At 37.4% G+C, this 22,046-nt stretch overlaps 1 protein-coding gene across 1 annotated transcript in view; it reads right to left on the bottom strand.

Moving 5' to 3' along the window:
• ADAM32 (ADAM metallopeptidase domain 32) overlaps positions 1 to 22,046 on the bottom strand; it is a 149,712-nt gene that overhangs the window by 37,013 nt on the left and 90,653 nt on the right. The window contains exons 13-14 of the mRNA XM_022571268.2: positions 14,673 to 14,765; positions 12,831 to 13,029 (exon numbers count right to left, since the gene is read on the bottom strand). Of these exons, the coding sequence (XP_022426976.2) occupies positions 12,831 to 13,029; positions 14,673 to 14,765 (292 nt within the window). The remainder of the gene's footprint in view (positions 1 to 12,830; positions 13,030 to 14,672; positions 14,766 to 22,046) is intronic.

Raw genomic sequence — 22,046 nt, 5'->3', positions numbered from 1 at the left:
GCAGAGTAAGAGATCTCTCCAGCCTTCGTTCCCTCCCCGCCAACACACAAAAACAACAGTTAGCTCTCTACAAACAAAAACAGCCCTGGGAGGGGCTCAAGGGTACGATTAAGAACCTATAGCGGGCTTCCCTGGTGGCGCAGTGGTTGAGAGTCTGCCTGCCAATGCAGGGGACGTGGGTTCGTGCCCCGGTCCGGGAAAATCCCACATGCCGCGGAGCGGCTGGGCCTGTGAGCCATGGCCGCTGAGCCTGCGCATCCGGAGCCTGTGCTCTGCAACGGGAGAGGCCACAGCAGTGAGAGGCCCGCATACCGCAAAAAAAAGAAAGAACCTATAGCAACACAGTGGAGCAAGAAAGGAGACTAACTGGACAGAAAGGACCACTGGGTAGATGACTTGGTGGACATACTTGGAGAGAGCCAGGAACACAGAAGGGTGGGGACTATCAGCATCTGTCATGCAGTGGATGCCACCACCGTCCCCAGTGGCCTGCTCTCCAGAGGACATGGCAGAGTTTGCCAGGAGGGCCTCCACAACAGCCATGGACACCCCACAGCTTTCACAGTCGAGGATCCCACAGGGCTCACCACAGGAGGACCCCAGCAGCCCGCTCCACAGAGGACACTGGCAGCTTTCTCCATGAGGCTATCAAGAGCCATCTCCACCCAAATAAGAAGATGCTGCTGCACCCCACCCAGAAAGAGCTGCTACCGTTCCGGCCAAAGACCAGGGCTGCCCCTCCACCCCAAACGCTGCATATGCCCCAGACCCCAGAGCCAGAGCTGCTCCATGGGCACCCAGTCACCAATCCTGTGTGCTGCCCAGAGCCTTAGACCCTGGATCCACTGTTGCTCAGCAAGCACATGCTTTCCAGGCCTTGCCTCCATGGGTGCTCCACGTGTGCCCATGCCTGAGACAGCAGGAAAAGCCTACAGGTAATATCATACAGCTAACACTATACTTATCTAACTAAGTGTAATAGTAAGCGTTCTCCATCTAAGAGAACATCGCTAAATCACAACAACGTTTTACTAATTTCTTACTACTTGCATTCAATATTGACCCTATACAGTGGAGTAAGGAAATAAAAAGAAGTAAATAACATACAAACTGGAAAATAAAAAGTAAAACATTCTTTATTCTCAGAAGACATGATTGTGTGTGTGTGTGTGTGTGTGTGTGTGTGTGTGTGTAGAAAATCCAAGAAAGTCAACAAAAAATCCTAGTAGAGCCAGTGTGGTAGGTATTGTGGGTCATTATCAAATTCCAGTGATCTCTGCGAAATATAGCTTTTTAGACAAAAAAGTATACAGTCAGTTTGCTTCTAGCAGTAAATTTCATATCATCTTTGTCAGCATTTGTATAGGAAGAAATAACTCGGAAAGCGCTAGATGTTTGATTAGTTACCAGGCAATATACAAAATGTGTTGTAAATTTTTTTTCTTATGATGATTCATTCTGAGCAAGTACTCTGAATTCTTATTATATAATATTTTTTCCATTTAACAATTGTTCATCTACATCACAGTATAATTCTCTATTCTGTGATGACCAATTAGAATAAGATTTCTCTATATTTAGTAGGCATCATTATGACTTGCTATATTAGATCACAGATAAGGGCTCAAGATACAAAAATCGATTGTATTTCTACATATTAGCAACAAACAATTGGAAAACCAATCTTCATAAAAACAACACTTTTTACAATAGTACCAAAACCTAAAATGTAGTTAGGATTAATATAAAATAAAGATATTAAAAATATGTTCATTAAACTACAAAATGCTGCTTAAAGCATCATGGGTTGCAAAACACAATATTGTTAAGATATTAATAATCCAGAATTCATCTATAAATCTGACACAACCTCAATCAAAATTCTAGGAGGCAATTTTTTTTTTAGAAATTGGCAAGCTGATGTTAAAATTTATATGGAGATGTAAAGGACTCAGAAAATCCAAAGCAGTATTGAAAAAGAATAAATGAAATTGAATGACTTATATTACCTAATATATAAAGGTTTACTACAAACTACAGTAATCAATAGCATAAGGATAAACAGATTGATGTAGAATAAATCTAGAAATGGAACTATATTATATTATCAACTGATTTTAAATAGAGATAGCAAATCAATGGAATGAAAAAATAATAATCTTTCCAAGAAATAATGATTTAAAAGAAAAGTTAGGTTCAAGGTGAAGATGGTGGAATAGGAGGAACTGGAGCTCACCTCTCCTCACAAATATATCAAGAATACATCTACAAATGGAACAATTCACACAAAGCACCTGCTGAACACTAGCAGAGGACCTCAGACACCCAAAAGGACAAGAAAAGATCCCCGCATAACCAGGTAGGATGAAAGAGAGAAAAGGAAGAAAAAGAAAAGAGGAAACAGGATGGGACCTGCTCTGCTGGGAGGAGCTGAAGGACAGGAGAGGTTCCCGCAACTGGAGAAGCCCCCTCACTGGCAGGGCAATTAGCTGAGATAGAAGGGGAGCTGCGAGGGCTATCAGAGGAAAGTGCAGCAACCAGTCTGTGGCAGGCAAGACAGAGAGAGATTTACACAGATGGTCCATGCCACAGCCTGCAAGCCCCAGGGTGAAACGGGTGTCTGCCAGTGCCGGAACATGGGGTTTGGAGAGCAGACCCAGGGAGAGGAGGGCTGTTGGCTGCTCGGAGACAGCCTGAGGGGACAGAAGTGAGGAGCTCTGCAACTGGGAATGCTCTTGGAAGAAGCCTGGACCACCACAGAAGTGAGGAGCCACTGTTGAGTGATGCATGAAGGGCGGGTCTGCCATCACAGCCTCTCTCCCCACACGCCAGCCCATGCCACCACAGGCACTAGGAGGGGCTCCAACCAGAGTGAGCATGCGTGCCCCAGTTGTTTCCACCTTATCCCCCTCCCACCTGAGTGAGCACGCATGCCACAGTCAGTCGCTGCCCCACCCCCTCCCACCGAAACAGGCCAGCATGCCCCCAGTTGCTGCCTTCGCTCCCACTCGCCTGGGCAGTGGGCAGATGCCTGAGGTAGCCCACATGCAGAGGTGGGGCCGAAACCAAAGCTGAGCCCCAGGGGCTGTGCAACTAAGAAGAACTGAAATCTCTCCTTGCAGCTGCACAAGCCACGGATTAACCACCACGATCAGCTTGGTAAACCCAGCACCTATAGAACATCTGAAGGGACAATGAGTGCTCCCACAGCTGAGACGGATCAAGCTTTAGCAGCTGTGGACTTTGTGGGCACGTACACACAGGAGCTGGGCCAGGTCAAAGTCTGAGCTGCCTCCACAGTGCCCACAGCAGGTCCAAAGACCTACCTACAGGTCTTGGAGTGTCTCCTGGGGAGGCGGAGGTTGGCTGTAGCTCACCATGTAGGCAAGGACACTGGTATCAGAGGCCCCAGAGAATTTTGTTGCTGTTGTTTTATTTCTTTTTTTAAAATTTTTCTGGGGTATTTTTTGTTTTGGGGGTTTTGTTTTTTTGTTGTTGTTTGTTTTCTTAGTTTATTATTTATTGTTTGTTTTGGTGTTTTTGTTTGGTTGTTTTCTTGGGGTTTTTTTTGTTTTCATTGGGGATTTTTTGGGGATTATTTTTCTTGGGTTTTGTTTCTCTGTTTTATTTTGTTTATTTGGTTGCACAGCACAGCTTTCAGGATTTTGGTTCTCCAAACAGGGATCAAACCCAAGCCCCCAGGGGGGAAGCACCCACTTATGGCTGCAGGACCGCCCAGGAATATTAATTGGCATGACCTCTCCTGGAGATCCCCATCTTGGCACCAAGACCCAGCCCCACCCAACAGCCTGCAAGCTCCAGTGCTAGAACTACTCAGGCCAAACAACCAGCAAGACAGGAATACAGCCCCCCCATCAGCAGACAGGCTGTCTAAAGTCGTACTAAGCTCCTGGACACCCCAAAACACACCCCTGGACAAGGACCTGCCCACCAGAGGGACAAGACTCAGCTCCACCCACCAGAGAACAGGCACCAGCCCCTCCCATCAGGAAGCCTACACAAGCCCCTGGACCAACCTCCACCACCAGGGGGCAGACACCAGAAGCAAGAGGAGCTACGATCCTGCAGCCTGTAGAAAGGAGACTTCCAACACAGTAAGTTAGATAAAATGAGATGACAGAGAAATATGTTGCAGATGAAGAAGTACGGTAAAAGCCTCTCCTAAATGAAGAGGAAATAGGCAATCTAGCAGAAAAAGAAGTCAGAATAATGATAGTAAAGATGATCCAAGATCTCGGAAAAAGAATGGAGGCACGGGTCGAGAAGATACAAGAAATGCTTAACAAGGACCTAGAAGAACTAAAGAACAAACAAACAGTGGTGAACAATACAATAACTTAAATGAAAAATACACTAGAAGGAATCAATAACAAAATTACTGAGGCAGAAGTACAGATAAGTGAGCTGGAAGATAGAATGGTGGAAATCACTGCCACAGAACAGAATAAAGAAAAAACAATTAAAAGAAATAAGGACAATCTCAGAGACCTCTGGGACAACATTAATTGCATGAACATTCAAATTATAGGGGTCCCAGAAGAAGAGGAGAAAGAGAAAGGGACTGACAAAATATTTGAAGAGATTACAGTTGAAAACTTCCCTAACATGGGAAAGGAAATAGTCAACCAAGTCCAGGAAGTGCAGAGTCCCACACAGGATAAACCCAAGGAGAAACACGTCAAGACACATATTAATCAAACTAACAAAAATTAAATACAAAGAAAAAAATATTAAAAGCAGCAAGGGAAAAGCAACAGATAGCATACAAGGGAATCCCCATAAGGTTATCAGCTGATTTTTCAGCTGATAACCTGCAGGCCAAAAGGGAGTGGCATGATATCTTTAAAGTGATGAAAGGGAAAAATCTTACAACGAAGAATACTCTATGTAGCAAGGCTCTCATTAGATTTGATGGAGAAATCAAAAGCTTTGCAAACAAGCAAAAGCTAAGAGAATTCAGCACCATCAAACCAGCTTTACAACAAATGCTAAAGGAACTTCTCTAAGTGGGAACACAAGAGAAGAGAACAAAAGAGGAAGGGAAGAAAAGAGACCGACAAAAACAGACACAAAACAATTAAGAAAATGGCAATAAAAACATATATATTGATAATTACCTTAAATGTAAATGAATTAAACGCTACAACCAAAAGACACAGACTGGCTGAATAAATACAAAAACAAGACCCATATATATGCTGTCTACCAGAGAGCCATTTCAGACCTAGGGACACACACAGACTGAAAGTGAGGGGCAAATGGAAATAAAAAGAAAGCTGGAGTAGCAGTACTCATATCAGACAAAATAGACTTTAAAATAAAGACTGTTACAAGAGACAAGGAAGGACACTACATAATGATCAAGGTATCAATTGAAGAAGATGTAACAGTTGTAAATACAGATGCACCTAACATGCACCTCAATATATAAGGCAAATGCTAAGCCATAAAAGGGAAAATCGACAGTAACACAATAATTATGGGGGACTTTAACATTGCACTTACACCGAAGGACAGATCATCCAGACAGAATATTAATAAGAAAACACAAGCCTTAAATGAAACATTAGTTCAGAGAGATTAACTGATATTTACAGGACATTCCATCTGAAAGCAGCAGTATACACTTTCTTCTCAAGTGCACATGAACATTCTCCAGGATAAATCAGATCTTGAGTCACAAATCAAGCCCTGGTAAATTTAAGAAAATTGAAATAATATCAAGTATGCTTCCTGACCGCAATGCTATGAGATTAGAGATTAAATACAGGAAAAGAAATTATAAAAACCACAAACACATGGAGGCTAAACAATGTTACTAAGCAATCGATGGACCACTGAAGAAATCAAAGAGGAAATCTAAAAATACCTAGAGACAACAAAAACACGACCATCCAAAACGTATGGAAGGCAGCAAAAGCACTTCTAAGAAGGAATTTTACAGCAATACAATCTCACCTCAAGAAACAAGAAAAATCTCAAATAAACAACCTAACCTTATACCTAAAGCAGCTAGATAAAGAAGAAGAAACAAAACCCAAAGTTAGTGGAAGGAAAGAAATCATAAATATCAGAGCAGAAATAAATGAAATAGAGACAAAAAAAAAACCAATAGCAAAGACCAATGAAACTGAAAGCTGGTTCTTTGAAAAGGTAAGCAAAATTGATAAGCCTTTAGCCAGACTCATAAAGAAAAAGGGGAGAGGACTCAAGTCAATAAAATGAAAAATGAAAAAGGAGAAGTCGTACACCACAGAATACAAAGGATCATAAGAGACTACTACAAGCAACTAACCATACCCCAATAAAATGGACAACCTAGAAGAAATGGACAAATTCTTAGAAAGATACAACCTTCCAAGATTGAACCAGGAAGAAATAAAAAATATGAACAGACTAACCACAAGTACTGAAATTGAAACTGTGATTAAAAATCTTCCAACAGGCCTTCTAAATACGTCCTTCCACTCACTTCCTCCTCTTTTCTCTTGTCTGCCATCCTATGTGTGGTTGAATTTGCTCCTCGCCATGTCTTCTCACAAGACTTTCAGGATCAAGCGATTCCTGGCCAAAAACGAAAGCAGAATCGTCCCATTCCCCAATGGATTCGAATAAAAACTGGTAATAAAATCAGATACAACTCCAAGAGAAGACACTGGAGAAGAACTAAGCTGGGTCTATAAGGAACCGCACGTGAAGTGTCACACATTTATGTGATCAAGGTCAATTGCATCTTAACGTATCAGAACATCACTAGTGTCTGGAACAGCTGCCTGTGTTTGATGGGAAAAATGGAATGGCTCTCTCCTCGTTTCTTGATCTTTCCTCACCACTGCTCACTGTGTAGCTCAGTAATAAATATGTGAAACCTTTCGTTGGAAAAAAAAAAATCTTCCGACAAAAAAAAGGCAAGGACCAGATGACTTCACAGGAAAATTCTATCAAACATTTAGAGAAGAGTTAACACCTACCCTTCTGAAACTCTTCCAAAAAATTGCATAGGAAGGAACACTGCCAAGCTCATTGTACGAGGCCACTATCATCCTGATACCAAAACCAGACAAAGATATCACAAAAAAAGAAAATTACAGACCCATATCACTGATGAACATAGACACAAAAATCCTCAACAAAATACTAGCAAACAGAATCCAACAACACATTAAAAGGATCATACACCATGATCAAGTGGAATTTACCCTAGGGATGAAAGGATTTTTCAATATCCGCAAATCAATGTGATACACCACATCAACAAATTGAAGAATAAAAACCATATGATCATCTCAATAGATGCAGAAAGAACTTTTGACAAAATTCAACAGTGATTTATGATAAAAAAAAAACAAAACTCCAGAATATGGGGAGAGAGGGGACCTACCTCAACATAATAAAGACCATATATGACAAACCCACAGCAAACATCATTCTCCATGGTGAAAAGCAGAAAGCATTTCCTCTAAGATCAGGAACAAGTCAAGGATGTCCACTCTCGCCACTTTTATTCCACATAGTTTTGGAAGTCCTAGCCTTGGCAATCAGAGAAGAAAAAGAAATAAAAGGAACACAACTTGGAAAAGAAGTAAAATTCTCACTGTTTGCAGATGACATGATAGTATACATAGAAAACCTTTAAAGATGTTACCAGAAAATTACTAGAGCTCATCAATGAATTAGGTAAAGTTGCAGGATACAAAATTAATATAAAGAAATCTGTTGCACACCTATACACTAACAACGAAAGATCAGAAGGAGAAATCAAGGAAACAATCCCGTTTACTATTGCATCAAAAAGAACAAATTGCCTAGGTATAAACCTACCTAAGGAGGCAAGAGACCTGTACTCCAAAAACTATAAGATACTGATGAAAGAAATAGAATATGACACAAACAGATGGAGAGATATACCATGTTCTTGGATTGGAAGAATCAATATTGTGAAAATGACTATACTACCCAAAGCAAGCTACAGGTTCAATGCAATCCCTGTCAAATTGCCGATGGCATTTTTCACAGAATTAGAACAAAACATTTTACAATTTGTATGGAAACAGGAAAGACCCTGAATGGCCAAAGCAATCTTGAGAAAGAAAAACAAAGCTGGAGGAATCAGGCTCCCTGACTTCAGACTATACTACAAAGCTACAGTCATCAAAACAGTGTGGTACTGGTACAAGAACAGATATATAGATCAATAGAACAGGATAGAAAGTCCAGAAATAAATCCACACACTTATGTTCACCTAATCTACAACAAACGAGGCAAGAATATACAGTGGAGAAAAGACAGTCTCTTCAATAAGTGGTGCTGAGAAAGCTGGACAGCTACATGTAAAAGAATGAAATTAGAACACACCCAAACACCATACACAAAAATAAACTCAAAATGTATTAAAGACCTAAATGTAAGGCCGGATACTATAAAACTTTTGAGAAAAACATAGGGAGAACACTCTCTGACATAAATCGCAGAAAGATCTTTTTCAATCCACCTCCTAGAGTAAAGGAAATAAAAACAAAAATAAACAAATGGGACCTAATTAAACTTAAAAGCTTTTGCACAGCAAAGGAAATGGTAAACAAAAGTAAAAGACAACCCCCAGAATGGGAGAAAATATTTGCAAATGAAGCCACCAACAAATGATTAATCTCTAAAATATACAAACAGCTCAGGCAGCTCAATATCAGAAAAAAAAAAAAACCCAATCAAAAAATGGGTGGAAGATCTAAATAGACATTTCTCCAAAGAAGACATACAGATGGTTAAAAAGCACATGAAAAGATGCTCAATATCAGTAATTATTATAGATATACAAATCAAAACTACAATGAGGTATCACCACACACAGGTCAAAATGGCCATCATCAAAAATCTACAAACAATAAGCGCTGGAGAGGGTCTGGAGAAAAGGGAACCCTCCTACACTGTTGGTGGGAATGAAAACTGGTACAGCCACTATGGAGAACAGTATGGAAGTTCCTTAAAAAACTGAAAATAGAGCTACCATATGATCCAGCAATACCAGTCCTGGGCATATATCTGGAGAAAACCATAATTCAAAAAGTTACATGCACCCCAATGTTCACTGCAGCATACTATTCACAATGGCCAATAGCCAGGACATGGAAGCAACCTAAATGTCCATCAACAGAGGAATGGATAAAGAAGATGTGGTACATATATACAATGGAATATTACTCAGCCATAAAAAAGAACAAAATAATGTCATTTCCAGCAAACAAAGATGGACCTAGAGATTGTCATACTGAGTGAAGTGGGTCAGACACAGAAAGACAAATGTCGTATGATATCACTTATATATGGAAGAGGTTACAAATGAATTTATCTACAAAACAGAAATAGAGTTACAGATGTAGAAAATAAACTTATGGTTTCCAGGGGGTAAGGGGCAGGGGAGGGATAAACTGGAAGATTGGGACAGACATATACACACTACTATATATAAAGTAGATAACTAATAAGGACCTACTGAATAGCAGAAGGAACTCTACTCCATACTCTGTAATAGCACATATGGGAAAAGAATCTAAAAAAGAGTAGATATACATATACGTATAACAGATTCACTCTACAGTACACGTGAAACTAACAGAATGCTGTAAATCAACTACACTCCAATAAAAATTTTTGAAAAGTTTAAATAAATAAAAATAAAAGTTAAATCAAAACCTCAGAGAAAAACAGGAAAATATGTGGATGACTTTGGAGTAGGCAAATACTTCTTAGAAAAACTGTAGAAAAAATTTGATGAACTAAACCTCTTCAAAATTAAAGTTTTCTTATCAAAAATCACCATTAAAAATGTACATGGGAAACTGCATATTGGGGAAAAAATACAATACTTATATCTTAAAATGCATTTGAATATAGAATGTATAAATTACACATATAAATAATAAAAAGGCAAAAACCCAATTAAAAATGGGCAAAGATGTGAACGAACACTACAAACGGAAAATATACATATTCCATATATCATATATGTAGTCAATAAGCACCAAATAATGTGCTCAACATCTTTGATATCAATCATGACAGAAATGCAAACTAAAGCCAGAATCAACTACCATTTTACAACCAATACAGTGACTAAAATTAAAAAGACTCACAACATCAAATGTCACCAAGAACATGGAGCAACTGAAGTTCTCATGTTGCTGGTAGAGATAAGAAGTAGTATAATGACTTTAGAAAACAGTGAGCAGGTTTCTCATAAAATTAAGCATACAGCTACTCTTAAGACAGCAGTTCCACTCCAAAATCTTTACTCAGAAGAAACAGAAACATATATTTACAAAAAGACTTATATATGAAGCCTCATAACACCTCTATTCATAATAGAAAAAAAACCTAGAAACAATCCAAATGTCCATAAATATGAGAATGTAAAAACCATCTGTAGAATACTCATATGATGAAATACTTCATTTATATGAAGTTCAAGAACAGGTAAAATTAACATATGATAATAGGAAAGATAACCATTATTGCCTTAAAGGAACTGACTGAAAAGAGATAGAAAGGAACTTACTGAGCTGATGAAAATTTTCTAGTCTTTAATTGAAGTGAGAATTACATCAAAATATACACTTCAGATCTATGAAGTTCACTTTACATAATTATATCCCAATTTTTAGAAGTTCATGGTTAATGCTGCTAGTAGAAATATGATATCTGAAAGGTAAATCCATATCCACATTATGTCTCTATTCCAATGAGAGGAAATTGCTGCCCTTTATGTGCTGGGAGAGATCTAATGTCATCAAGTTGGCACAGTGGCTGGCCAGTCTGTCACAGCATTGTGCTATATCAGAATCTGAATTTTGGCCCATTGCTGCTGACTTAGCCCATGGTTGTTAACCAAGCAACAAAAGTAATCAGATGATCTTGCTGAGGGAAATTCTATTTTTGAACCCACACATTGTCTCCATCCCTGCAGCCATAAACTCTTTGTACATGGATTCGCTATGAAAGTACTAGGGTACCTGGGACAAAATGCTAGCATTCACAGGACAGATAATGTTATTTATCTGATTATACATAGCCTCCTCTATGTGGCATGCCCTGTGTTGAACTTTACATGCAACACAAATATCTTCACATTCCCTGCTCTACCTGACAGGCACAACCACATACACCTTCTCCAGAACTTCTTGTTATCAATTTTTTAATATTATTTTTTCAAGTCCTAATTAACTGCACATGATGAGTCACTGTCAAATATCAATACTGCCTCTGAATTTCTCTCTTTCGGACAAAGTAGGAAACCACATACACGGCTAGAATTCTACACAATAAGAGAATTTTCCTACATCATTTTTTGAAAACACCTCTGAGAGAGGTTATAATTATGCAGAGGGAATCCACTTCCAAATGGTGTCAAATACTGAGCAGACTCATCTGCACCAGGCCTTAATTTTTTCTTCCTCCAGCAACTAGTTATAGTAAACTTCCCATAAAGCCACAGAAACGCATTGAGACTCTCAGATGATTCAAGAGAGGGGTTCTCAAACTAATATTTGACAAGAATTAGCTAAGTTGCTAAGAGAGTAGATCTTAAATGTTCTCACCATGAAAAAGAAATGGTAATTATGTGACACAACGGACGTTTAGCTAACACTATGGAGGTAATGACCCTGAAATATATAAAAGTACCAAATCAATGCGCTGTACAACTAAAACTTACACAATGTTATGTGCCAATTGTATCTCAATAAAGCAGGTGGTTGAGGAGACTTAAACTTACCTGAAACTACAAATCTACTAGAAGAAAACATAGGGAGAAAGCTCTTGGACACTAAACTGGACAAAAATAGATAAGTGGGACTGCATAAAACTAAAAAACTTCTCAGCAAAGGAAACAATCAACAAAGCAAAAATGGAACCTACAGAATGGGAGAAAATATTAGTAAACCATATATCTGATAAGGGATTAATCTCCAAAATATATGTTACTCATACAGCTCAATAAAAAAGACAAATAATGAGATCTAAAAATAGCACAGGAGGGGCTTCCCTGGTGGTGCAGTGGTTGAGAGTACGCCTGCCGATGCACGGGACACGGGTTCGTGCCCCGGTCCGGGAAGATCCCACGTGCCGCGGAGCGGCTAGGCCTGTGAGCCATGGCCGCTGAGCTTGCGCGTCCAGAGCCTGTGCTCCACAACGGGAGAGGCCACAGCGGTGAGAGGCCTGCGTACCGCAAAATAAATAAATAGATAAATAAATAAAAATAAAAATAGCACAGGACCTAAATGGACATTTCTTGAAATAAAAGACATACAAATGACCATCAGATATGTGAAAAAGAGCTCAACATCACTAATCATCAGGGAAATGAAAATCAAAACCACAACTCACAGCTTTTAGGATAGCTGTTATCAAAAAGAAAAAGATAATAAGTATTAACAAGGATGTGGAGAAAAGGAAACTTTTATATACTGTTGGTGGGAATGAAAATTGGTACAGCCATTATGGAAAACAGTAGACAGCCTTCTCAAAAATTTAAATGCACTACCTTATGATCCAGTAAGCCTATTCCTGGGTATACATATGCAATGAATATGTTAAGTAGATGACTGTGGCAACTACTTCACAACGTATATGTATATCAAAACATTACGTTGTACACCTTAAACATATTTTTCTCATTTATACCTTAATAAGCTCAAAAAAATAAAAATAGAGAGTTAAACAGAATAAAGAATTTAAATATATATAATTGTCCATTGTCTTGGTAATGTTAATAAAAATAATGAGCACCAACTACATAGATGTTACAATACAATACCTTTTCCATATATGCTCTCACAACGTGCATCAAGATCTTGGCAGCCTCCATCAAAACAAAAAGCTTTTCCTCCTTTACATTTGTGTCCATTGTGTATAGTTATATCAGCCGGACAGCTTCCTGAGCTTCCATTACAAACCTCAGAAACATCACATTCAGGATGTGCAACGGGCCTACATACAGCACCTGCTTGCATAAGCTAATAGAAATTAAAACATAAAAATTAAAGCATTATATATAAGGTTGTTGTGTTCATCAATATTTATTTTAAAATTGCTCTAATTCTATTTATAGTTTGATGATATACTTATTCATTAATGTCTCTTACTATCTTCTTGTTATAAAGCATTATGATAATCATATTGAAAAAAATTGAATGTTATCAACCAAAACAGGAGATAAGACATATGTACAAGGAAAAGGATAACACAAATATGATATAATGAGAGCCCAAGTTTTGTTTGTGCTTTGGTAGAAGGGAGGAAAAGTAGCTTTTAGCTTGGGATAATTATTCCTTTGGGGCAAAAATTATGAAATTTAGATAATTTCCAAATAAAATATACTTATTCAAACCATAGTTTTTAAGTATGGAATATCTGTAATTCTATGAAAATGTGAAACCTAAATAACTGAGAATGAACAGTGGGAAACCAAAGAGTGATTAAAAGAGGCAGATCAACTACTGAAGTCTTAGAAAAGAAGGAACCCAATTGTAATTTTTCTCCTGAATTATCCTATGGTTAATTAACACTTTCATGTATACTATTCTGAAATTTTATATGAAGAATCTTAACTGGGCATTTATCTCATACTTCTTAATTGATGACTTCCAGTTCACACTAAAAAGATTATGGAGGTAAGAATTAACAACGATAAGATTCTAGGAGAAAAATAACATAAAACCACATCAGTCAAAGGATAGTGAAGAACACAGAACAGTGGCAGATTGTTCAATAGAGGGGTTCTCATGTGACGAATCTGTCACATATATGTTGGAAGAGCTGAAAAGTAAAACAGGGGACAGGAATCAACATCTTCACCATATAAGCTAAAATGTGACATTTAAGTCAAATGATCTTTGTATAACAAATTCATAGTTTAAATTTTGTGCTAACACGTAGCATTTGGAAAGTGTTACATCTAGTGAGTTTCATTATTTATGCATTTATGGAAAATTGCTGTATCTTTCAGTTACATACTTACAGATACCCATCACAACCTAAAATATAACTTTTATTCACAAAAATATAAATATTGGGGGCTTCCCTGGTGGTGCAGTGGTTGAGAGTCCACCTGCCGATGCAGGGGACACGGGTTCGTGCTCCCGCCCAGGAAGATCCCACATGCCACGGAGCGGCTAGGCCCGTGAGTCATGGCCGCTGGGCCTGCGCATCCGGAGCCTGTGCTCCGCAACGGGAGAGGCCACAACAGTGAGAGGCCCGCGTACCATAAAAAAAAAAAAAAAAAATTGGATAAAATAAATGAAAACAGTCCCTTTTAATGGTGATCTTCTGTATCAAAAAATTCTGTAATAGCTTTCAGTCAAGACTTAAAAACAGTAGGACATTTTAAAAATAGAATAAAGGAATTTTGTTGAACTAGAGTAAAAAAAAAAAAAGACTTAAAAACAATAGCATCATTAGGGAGTATAATGGCATTATAAGGAGGCCTCAACATCCAACTATAATTCATAAAATCAGAAACATCACGCTGAATTTAGTATTTTTTTCTTTACATGAAAGGTCATTTACTTTGACTTACAGCCAAGTGTCTATGTATTCTAAAGTATCCAAGACATAATTCACTATATACTTAGAAGATAGTAATACACTAAAATCTTACTTGACAGTTGTTGCAGCATGATCCTCTATCACACTGTGTATTTGGTTTCAGCACACAAGTTTGAGGATTACAACAGCTATCAGGTCCACATTGCTATAAATGAGTGGAAGGCACAAGTAAAAATACATCCTGGAAGTAATATAAACTTTGTCAGGAGCTGTGCTTATTTTTTTATTTGTGGGGTAAAAATATGCATGCTGTCAACATTTATAGATTTTTGCATCTCTAAACAATTACAATACTAAGGTGTCATTTTTACTTCAGGTCACAACAGAGTAACTGGTACCTTACTAATCCTTATTCAACTAGAAAACTGGGCAAAACATATAAAACAACTTTTTAAAGAAATTGAATAATAGAACAGAGTGTAGAATGGTAGTTACCAGTGCCTGAAAGGTGAGAGGAAAGAGGAGATATTGATCAAAGGGTACAAACTTTCAGGGCTTCCCTGGTGGCGCAGTGGTTGAGAGTCCACCTGCCGATGCAGGGGATGAGGGTTCGTGCCCCGGTCTGGGAAGATCCCACGTGCCGCGGAGTGGCTGGGCCCATAAGCCATGGCCGCTGAGCCTGTGCGTCCGGAGCCTGTGCTCCGCAACGGGAGAGGCCACAACAGTGAGAGGCCCCCGCGTACCGCCAAAAAAAATAAAAGGGTACAAACTTTCATTTATGAGATGAGTTATTTCTCAGGATCTAATGTACAGCTTGATGACTATAGTTAACAATACTGTATTGCATACTTGAAATTTGCTAAGAAGTAGAAGTATTTTCACCAAACCAAAAAATGATAACTGTGTGAGATGATGTATATGTAAACTGGTTTGATGCAGGAATCATCTCACAATGTGTACATATACGAAAACATCACATTGTATACCTGTACACCTTAAATATATACAGTTTTTATTTGTTAATCATACCTCAGTAAAGCTGGGGGAAAAAAGGGTGGGTAGAGTTTAGACCCACTGCAAAGTTAGAGAGAACAGTCCCCAAGACTGTCCTCATTTCTTTCACCAATCTCAAGTTCAGTGGATTCCCAAAACCACCCTCAGGTTTTATAATTTACTGGAAGAGCTCACAGAACTCACTGAAAGCTGTTATACTCACAGTTATGGTTTATTATATGGAAAGGATACAAATTAAAATCAGTCAAGAGAAAAAGCACTGAGGACAGAATCCAGGAGAAGCATTAAACATGGAGCTTCTACTGCTTTTATGCCATGGAATCACAGCCATATTACTCTCGCAGCACTGATATGTGATGCTTCCTAACTCATTCTATGAGGTCAGTATTAGCCTAATATCAAGCCCAGACAAAGTAAAATTACATATCAATAAATCTGTAGATCTCATCAATAAATCTACAGATCAATCAATCAATAAATAGATCTCATAAACATAGATGCAAAAATCCTCAACAAAAATTTAGGAAATTGAATCCAACAATGTGCAAAAATAATTATACACTACAACCAAATGGGATTTATCACAAGTATGCAAGGCTGGTTTATTATGCAAACATCCATTAATATAATCCATCATACTGACAGGCTGAAGAATAAAAATCAGTGACCATAAAAATTGCTGTAGAAAAAGCACTTGACAAAATCCAAACTCACTTATACAAAAGGGTAGCAAACTAGGAATAGAGGGAACTTCTTCAATTTGGTAACATCTAGAAAAAAATCTGTGGCTAATATCACAGTTATGGTGAGAAACTATAAGCTTTCCTCCTAAAAAAGAAACAAGGCAAGGATGCCCCCTCTCACCACTCCCTTCAGCATCTTACTGGAAGTCCTAGCTAATGCAATAAGACTAGAAAATGAAGTGAAAATATACAGGTGGGAAAGAAACAAAAACTATTTTTATCCATAGATTACATGACTGCCTATGTAAAGAAAATACCAAATAATTAGCCAAAGAACAATAACAATAAAAGCCTCCTGTGACTAATAAACAATTATAGCAAGGTTGCTGGAAACTGTTTTCCTTTATATCAACAATGAAAAATAAAAATTTGAAATAAAAAACACAATACCATTTGCATTAGCACCAAAACAATGAAGTACTTGGGGATAGTCCTAACAAAATTTTACAGGATCAATATGAGAAAAACTACAAAACTTGATGAAGAAAATCAGAGAAGGTATAAATAAATGGAGAGATAGTCCATGTTCATGGATAGGAAGACTAAATATTGTTAAAATGTCAGTTCCTCACAACTTGATGTAGAGATTCAGTGCAATTACAATAAAAAAACCCAGCAATTATTTTGTGGACATAGTCAAACTGATTCTAAAGTTTATATGGAAAGGCAAAAGACTCAGAGTAGACAACCTAATGCTGAGGAAGAGAAGGAAGAAGAAAAAGAAGAGGCAGAAGAGGAAGAGGAGGAGGAAGAGGAGGAGGAAAATTGAAGGACCAAAAATACCCAGCTTCAAAACTTAATAAAAACTATAATAGTGGCAGTGTAATATGCACAAAAGAATAGACGAAGAGCTTAGAACAAAATGGAGACCCCAGAAACAGAACTACATAGAGATAACAAAACCTTTGTTAATGGAGTAAATGCAACTCAATGGAGAATTATCAATAAATGGTGTTGGAACAACTTGGGCATTCACAAGGAAAATAATGACTCTAGACACTGACCCTACACCTTTCTCACACACACACACAAAAATAATAACTCAAATGGGTCATAAGCCTAAAACTAAAATCCAAACTATAAAACTTCTAGGGGCTTAGATTTACAGGGGTAAATCTCCTCTTAAGTGCTCTTCCACAATAAATAAATAGGAATAATACCAATATTAAACAAATTCTTTCAGAAAGTAGGGGTAAGGGAGCACGTTCCAACTCATTTTATGAGTCCAGAATTACCGTGACACCAAAACCAGAAGAAAAGATTGCAAGAAAAGATAAAACTATAGACAATTCCCTTGTTAAAATAAGTGCCATAATCCTGAACAAAACATTGGCAAATTTTAAATTTATATATATACATATAAATTTATATATATTAAATAACCCAAATGAGGCTAATTTCAGGACTGCATGATGGCTGGGTTAGCACTCAAAAACCAATGAATGAAATGTATCATATTAATAATAGAATAAGTGCTTCCCTGGTGGCGCAGTGGTTGAGAGTCCGCCTGCCGATGCAGGGGACATGGGTTCATGCCCCGGTCTGGGAAGATCCCACATGCCGCGGAGAGGCTGGGCCCGTGAGCCACGGCCACTGAGCCTGCGCATCCGGAGCCTGTGCTCCGCAATGGGAGAGGCCACAACAGTGAGAGGCCCATGTACCACACACACACAAAAATAATAATAATAATAATAGAATAAAAACAGCAAATTCATATGATCAGCTCAATAGACACAGAAATATTTGGCAATATTCAACATTAATTCTTCATTAAAAATTCTCAGCTAAGATTATACTTAATGGAGAGAAATTGAAAGCATTTCCCCTAAGATCAAGAGCACGGCAACAACGCCCTCTCTCAATATGCCTATTCAGTTTAGTACTGGAAGACCTAGCTAGAGCAATTGGTCAAGACAAAAAAAAATTAAAGTCATCCAAATAAAAAGAGAAGAAGTAAAACTGTGGTTATTTGCTGATGATATGATCCTACATACAGAAAATCTCAAAGAACCAGTCAAAAAACTTTGAATTAACCAATGATTTCAGTAAAATGGCAAGATACAAACTCAACATACAGAAATCAATCACATTCCTTTACATTAATAATGAAGCATCTGACAGAGAAATTAAAAAAAAAAAACCATCCCATTCACAATAGCATGAAAAACAATAAAATATTTAGGAATAATTTTAACCAAGAAAGTGAAAGATCTGCATAATGAAAACCACAAAGCTCTGCTGAAGGAAATCAAAGAAGACATGAAGAAATGGAAAGATACCCCACGTTCATGGATTGGAAGAATTAATATTGTTAAAATGGCTATAGTATCCAAAGCCACCTACAGATTCAACATAATCCCTGTAAAAATGCCAAAGGTATTTCTCACAGTAATAGAGAAAACAATCCTAAAATTTGTGTGGAAACTCAAGACTCCAAATTGTGATTCTGAGAAGAAAAAAAAAAAAAAAAAAAACTGGGGGTATCATGCTTCTGAATTTCAAAGTAAACTACAAAGCCATAGTAATAAAAACCATGTGTGTGTGAAAGCACAAAAGATCCCCAACAGTCAAATCAATTTTGAGAAAGAAGAACAAAGCTGAAAGTATCACACTCCTTGATTTCAAATTACAGCTGGTCCTCCATATCTGTGGGTTCTCAATCCATGCATTCGACCAACCTTAGATTGAAAATATTCAGGAAAAAATCCAGAAAGTTCCAAAAAGCAAAACTTAAATTTGCTGCATTCTGGCAAACTATTTACATAGCATTTACGTTTTATTTACAACTATTTACATATCATTTACATTGTATTAGGTATTATAAGTAATCTAGAGATTATTTAAAGTATATGGGAGTATGTGGGTAGGTTATATGGCATTTTATAAAAGGATTTGAACATCCATGGATTTTGGTATACCTTAAGGGTCCTAGAACCAATCCCCTGTAGATATCAAGGGATGACTGTTTCCTACAAAGCTACAGTAATCAAAACGGTATATTTTGTTTCCTACAAAGCCACAATAAGCAAAACAGGATGGTACTAGCACAAAAACAGACTCACAGATCAATGGACCAGAACTGAAAGTACAAAAGTAAACCCATACATACACAGACAATAAACTTACAATGAGGGAACAAAGAATATACAATAGAGAAAGGAGAGTCTCTTCAACAACTGGTGTTGGGAAAGCTGTACAGTCACATGGAAAAGAAAGAAACTAGACCAATACCTTACACCATACACAAAAATGAACACAAAATGGATTAATCTGAATATAAGACATGAATCCATAAAATTCCTAGAAGAAAAAATAGGCAATAATCTCACTGCTATCAGTCTCAGTAAGGTTTTTGTGGAACCCACTCCAAAGGCAAGAGAAACAAAAGCAAAATAAACAAATGGGACTATATCAAGCTAAAATTCTTCTTCACAGCGAAGAAAACCATCTCAAAATGAAAAAGCAACTTACTGAATGAAAATATATTTGCAAATCATATAACTGATAAGGGCTTAATATCCAAAATACATAAAGAGCTTATACAACTCAATAACAAAGTAATAACAACCTGACTAAAAACCGGGCACATAAACTGAACAGACATTTTCCAAAGAAAACATATAGATGGCCAACAGGCACATGAAAAGATAATCAACATAACTAATTATTAGGGAAATGCAAATCAAACAACAATGAGATATCACCTCACACCTGTTAGAATAACTATTATAAAAAAGAAAAAATAACAAACGTTGGAGAGGATATGGAAAAAGGGAACCCTAGTACACTGTTAGTGGGAGTGTAAATCAGTACAGCCACTATGAAAAACAATGGTGATTACTCAAAAGATTAAGAATTGCCGTACAACCTAGCTATTCCACTTCTGGGTATTCATCCAAAGAATACAACAACACTAGTTAGGAAAAATATATGCCCTCCTATGCTTATTGCAGCATTATTTATAACAGCCAAGATGTGGAAACAACCTAAGTGTCCACTGATGGATGAATGGACAAAGAAGACCTAGTATACATACATAGTGGAATACTTACTCATCCATAAAAATAATGAAATCTTGCCTTTTGCGACATGGATGGACCTTGAAGGTATTATGCTAAATGAAATAAGTCAAATGAAGGAAGACAGATACCATATGATTTCATTCATATCTGAAATCTAAAAACAAAACAAACAAATGAACAAACAAACAAAAAACCACACACACAAAAAAGCCAACAAAATAAAACCAAAAAACCTCATAGATGCAGAAATCAGATTACTGGTTACCAGAAGGGAAGGGGGTTTGGAGGTAAGAGAAACAGGTGAAGGGAGTCAACTATATGGTGATGGATGGTAAGTAGACTTGTGGTGCTGATCACTTTGTAGTGTATACAGATGTTGAATTATAGTGCTGTACACCTGAAACTTATATAATAAAACAAACAAACACCAGTATGGTACTGGGACAAAAATAGACATGTAAACCAATTAAACAGAATAGAAAGCACAAAACTAAACCACGGCATATATGGTCAACTAATATTCGACAAGGGAGTCAGGAGTAACCAATGAGGAAAGGATACTCTCTTCAACAACTGGGAAAACTAGAGAAACACATGCAAAACAATGACAATGACTACTATCCCACATTACCCAGAAAAATTAACTCAAAGTGGATCAAAGACTTAAACATAAGATCTGATACCATGAAACTCCTAGAAGAAAATGTAGGGAAAAACTTCACTGATACTAGTCTTGGGTATAAATTTTGGAGTGTGATGTCAAATGGACAAACAACAAAAGAAAAAACAACAAATGGGACATCAAACTCAAAAACTTCTGCACCTCAAAAGAAACAATTATCAAAATGGAAAAAAAAACCCTACATGATGGGAGAAAATTTTTGCAAACCATATATCAGATAAGGGGTTAATATTCAAACTATATAAAGAACTTAATTTGTTAACAAAAAAAAAAAACACTTCAATTTAAAAAGGGGCAGAAGAACTAAATACACATTTTTCTAAAGACATACAGATGGCCAACAGGCACATGAAAAGATGCTCAACATCACTAATCATCAAGAAATGGTAATCAAAACCACTATGAGATACCACTTCACACCTGTCAGAATGGCTATCACGAAGAAGACAAGAGACAACAGGTGCTGGCAAGGATGTGGTGAAAAAGGAAGCCTTATACACTGTTGGTGGGAACGTAAATAGGTCCAACCAATTGGTCCACTATGGAAAACAATATGGAGGTTCCTCAAAAAATTAAAAATAGACCTACCATATGATCCAGCAATTCCAGTTCTGCGTATATACCCAAAGGAAATGAAAACAGAATTTCAAAGAGATATATGCATTTATCACAATAAATCTTGGCTATTTACAATAACCAAGATATGGAAACAACCCAAATGTCCATCAATGGATTAATGGATTAAAAAGATTTGGTACACATACACAATGGAATGTTATTCTGCCATGAAAATGGAAGCTATCCTCCCACTTTCAACAACATGTGTGAATCTTGAGCACATTATGCTAGCGAGATAAGTCAAACAGAGAAAGACAAGAACTGTGTGATATCACTTATATGTGGAATGTTTAAACCTGTGAAAAACAGAGTAAAGTACTGGTTAGCAGAGGTTGTGGAGGCAGAGGAGTAAGAGTGATGGTATTTAAGGGTACACACTTGTATCGAGCAATAAATAAGCCATAGAG

This window comes from Delphinapterus leucas, chromosome 21 (genome assembly GCF_059928025.1).
Source record: "Delphinapterus leucas isolate spDelLeu-1000000601 "Yukka" chromosome 21, BTC_Dleu_Yukka2, whole genome shotgun sequence".
Lineage (NCBI taxonomy): Eukaryota > Metazoa > Chordata > Mammalia > Artiodactyla > Monodontidae > Delphinapterus > Delphinapterus leucas.
The sequence above is the reverse complement of the archived record's forward strand: the minus strand, read 5'-3'. Positions and strand labels throughout refer to the sequence as shown.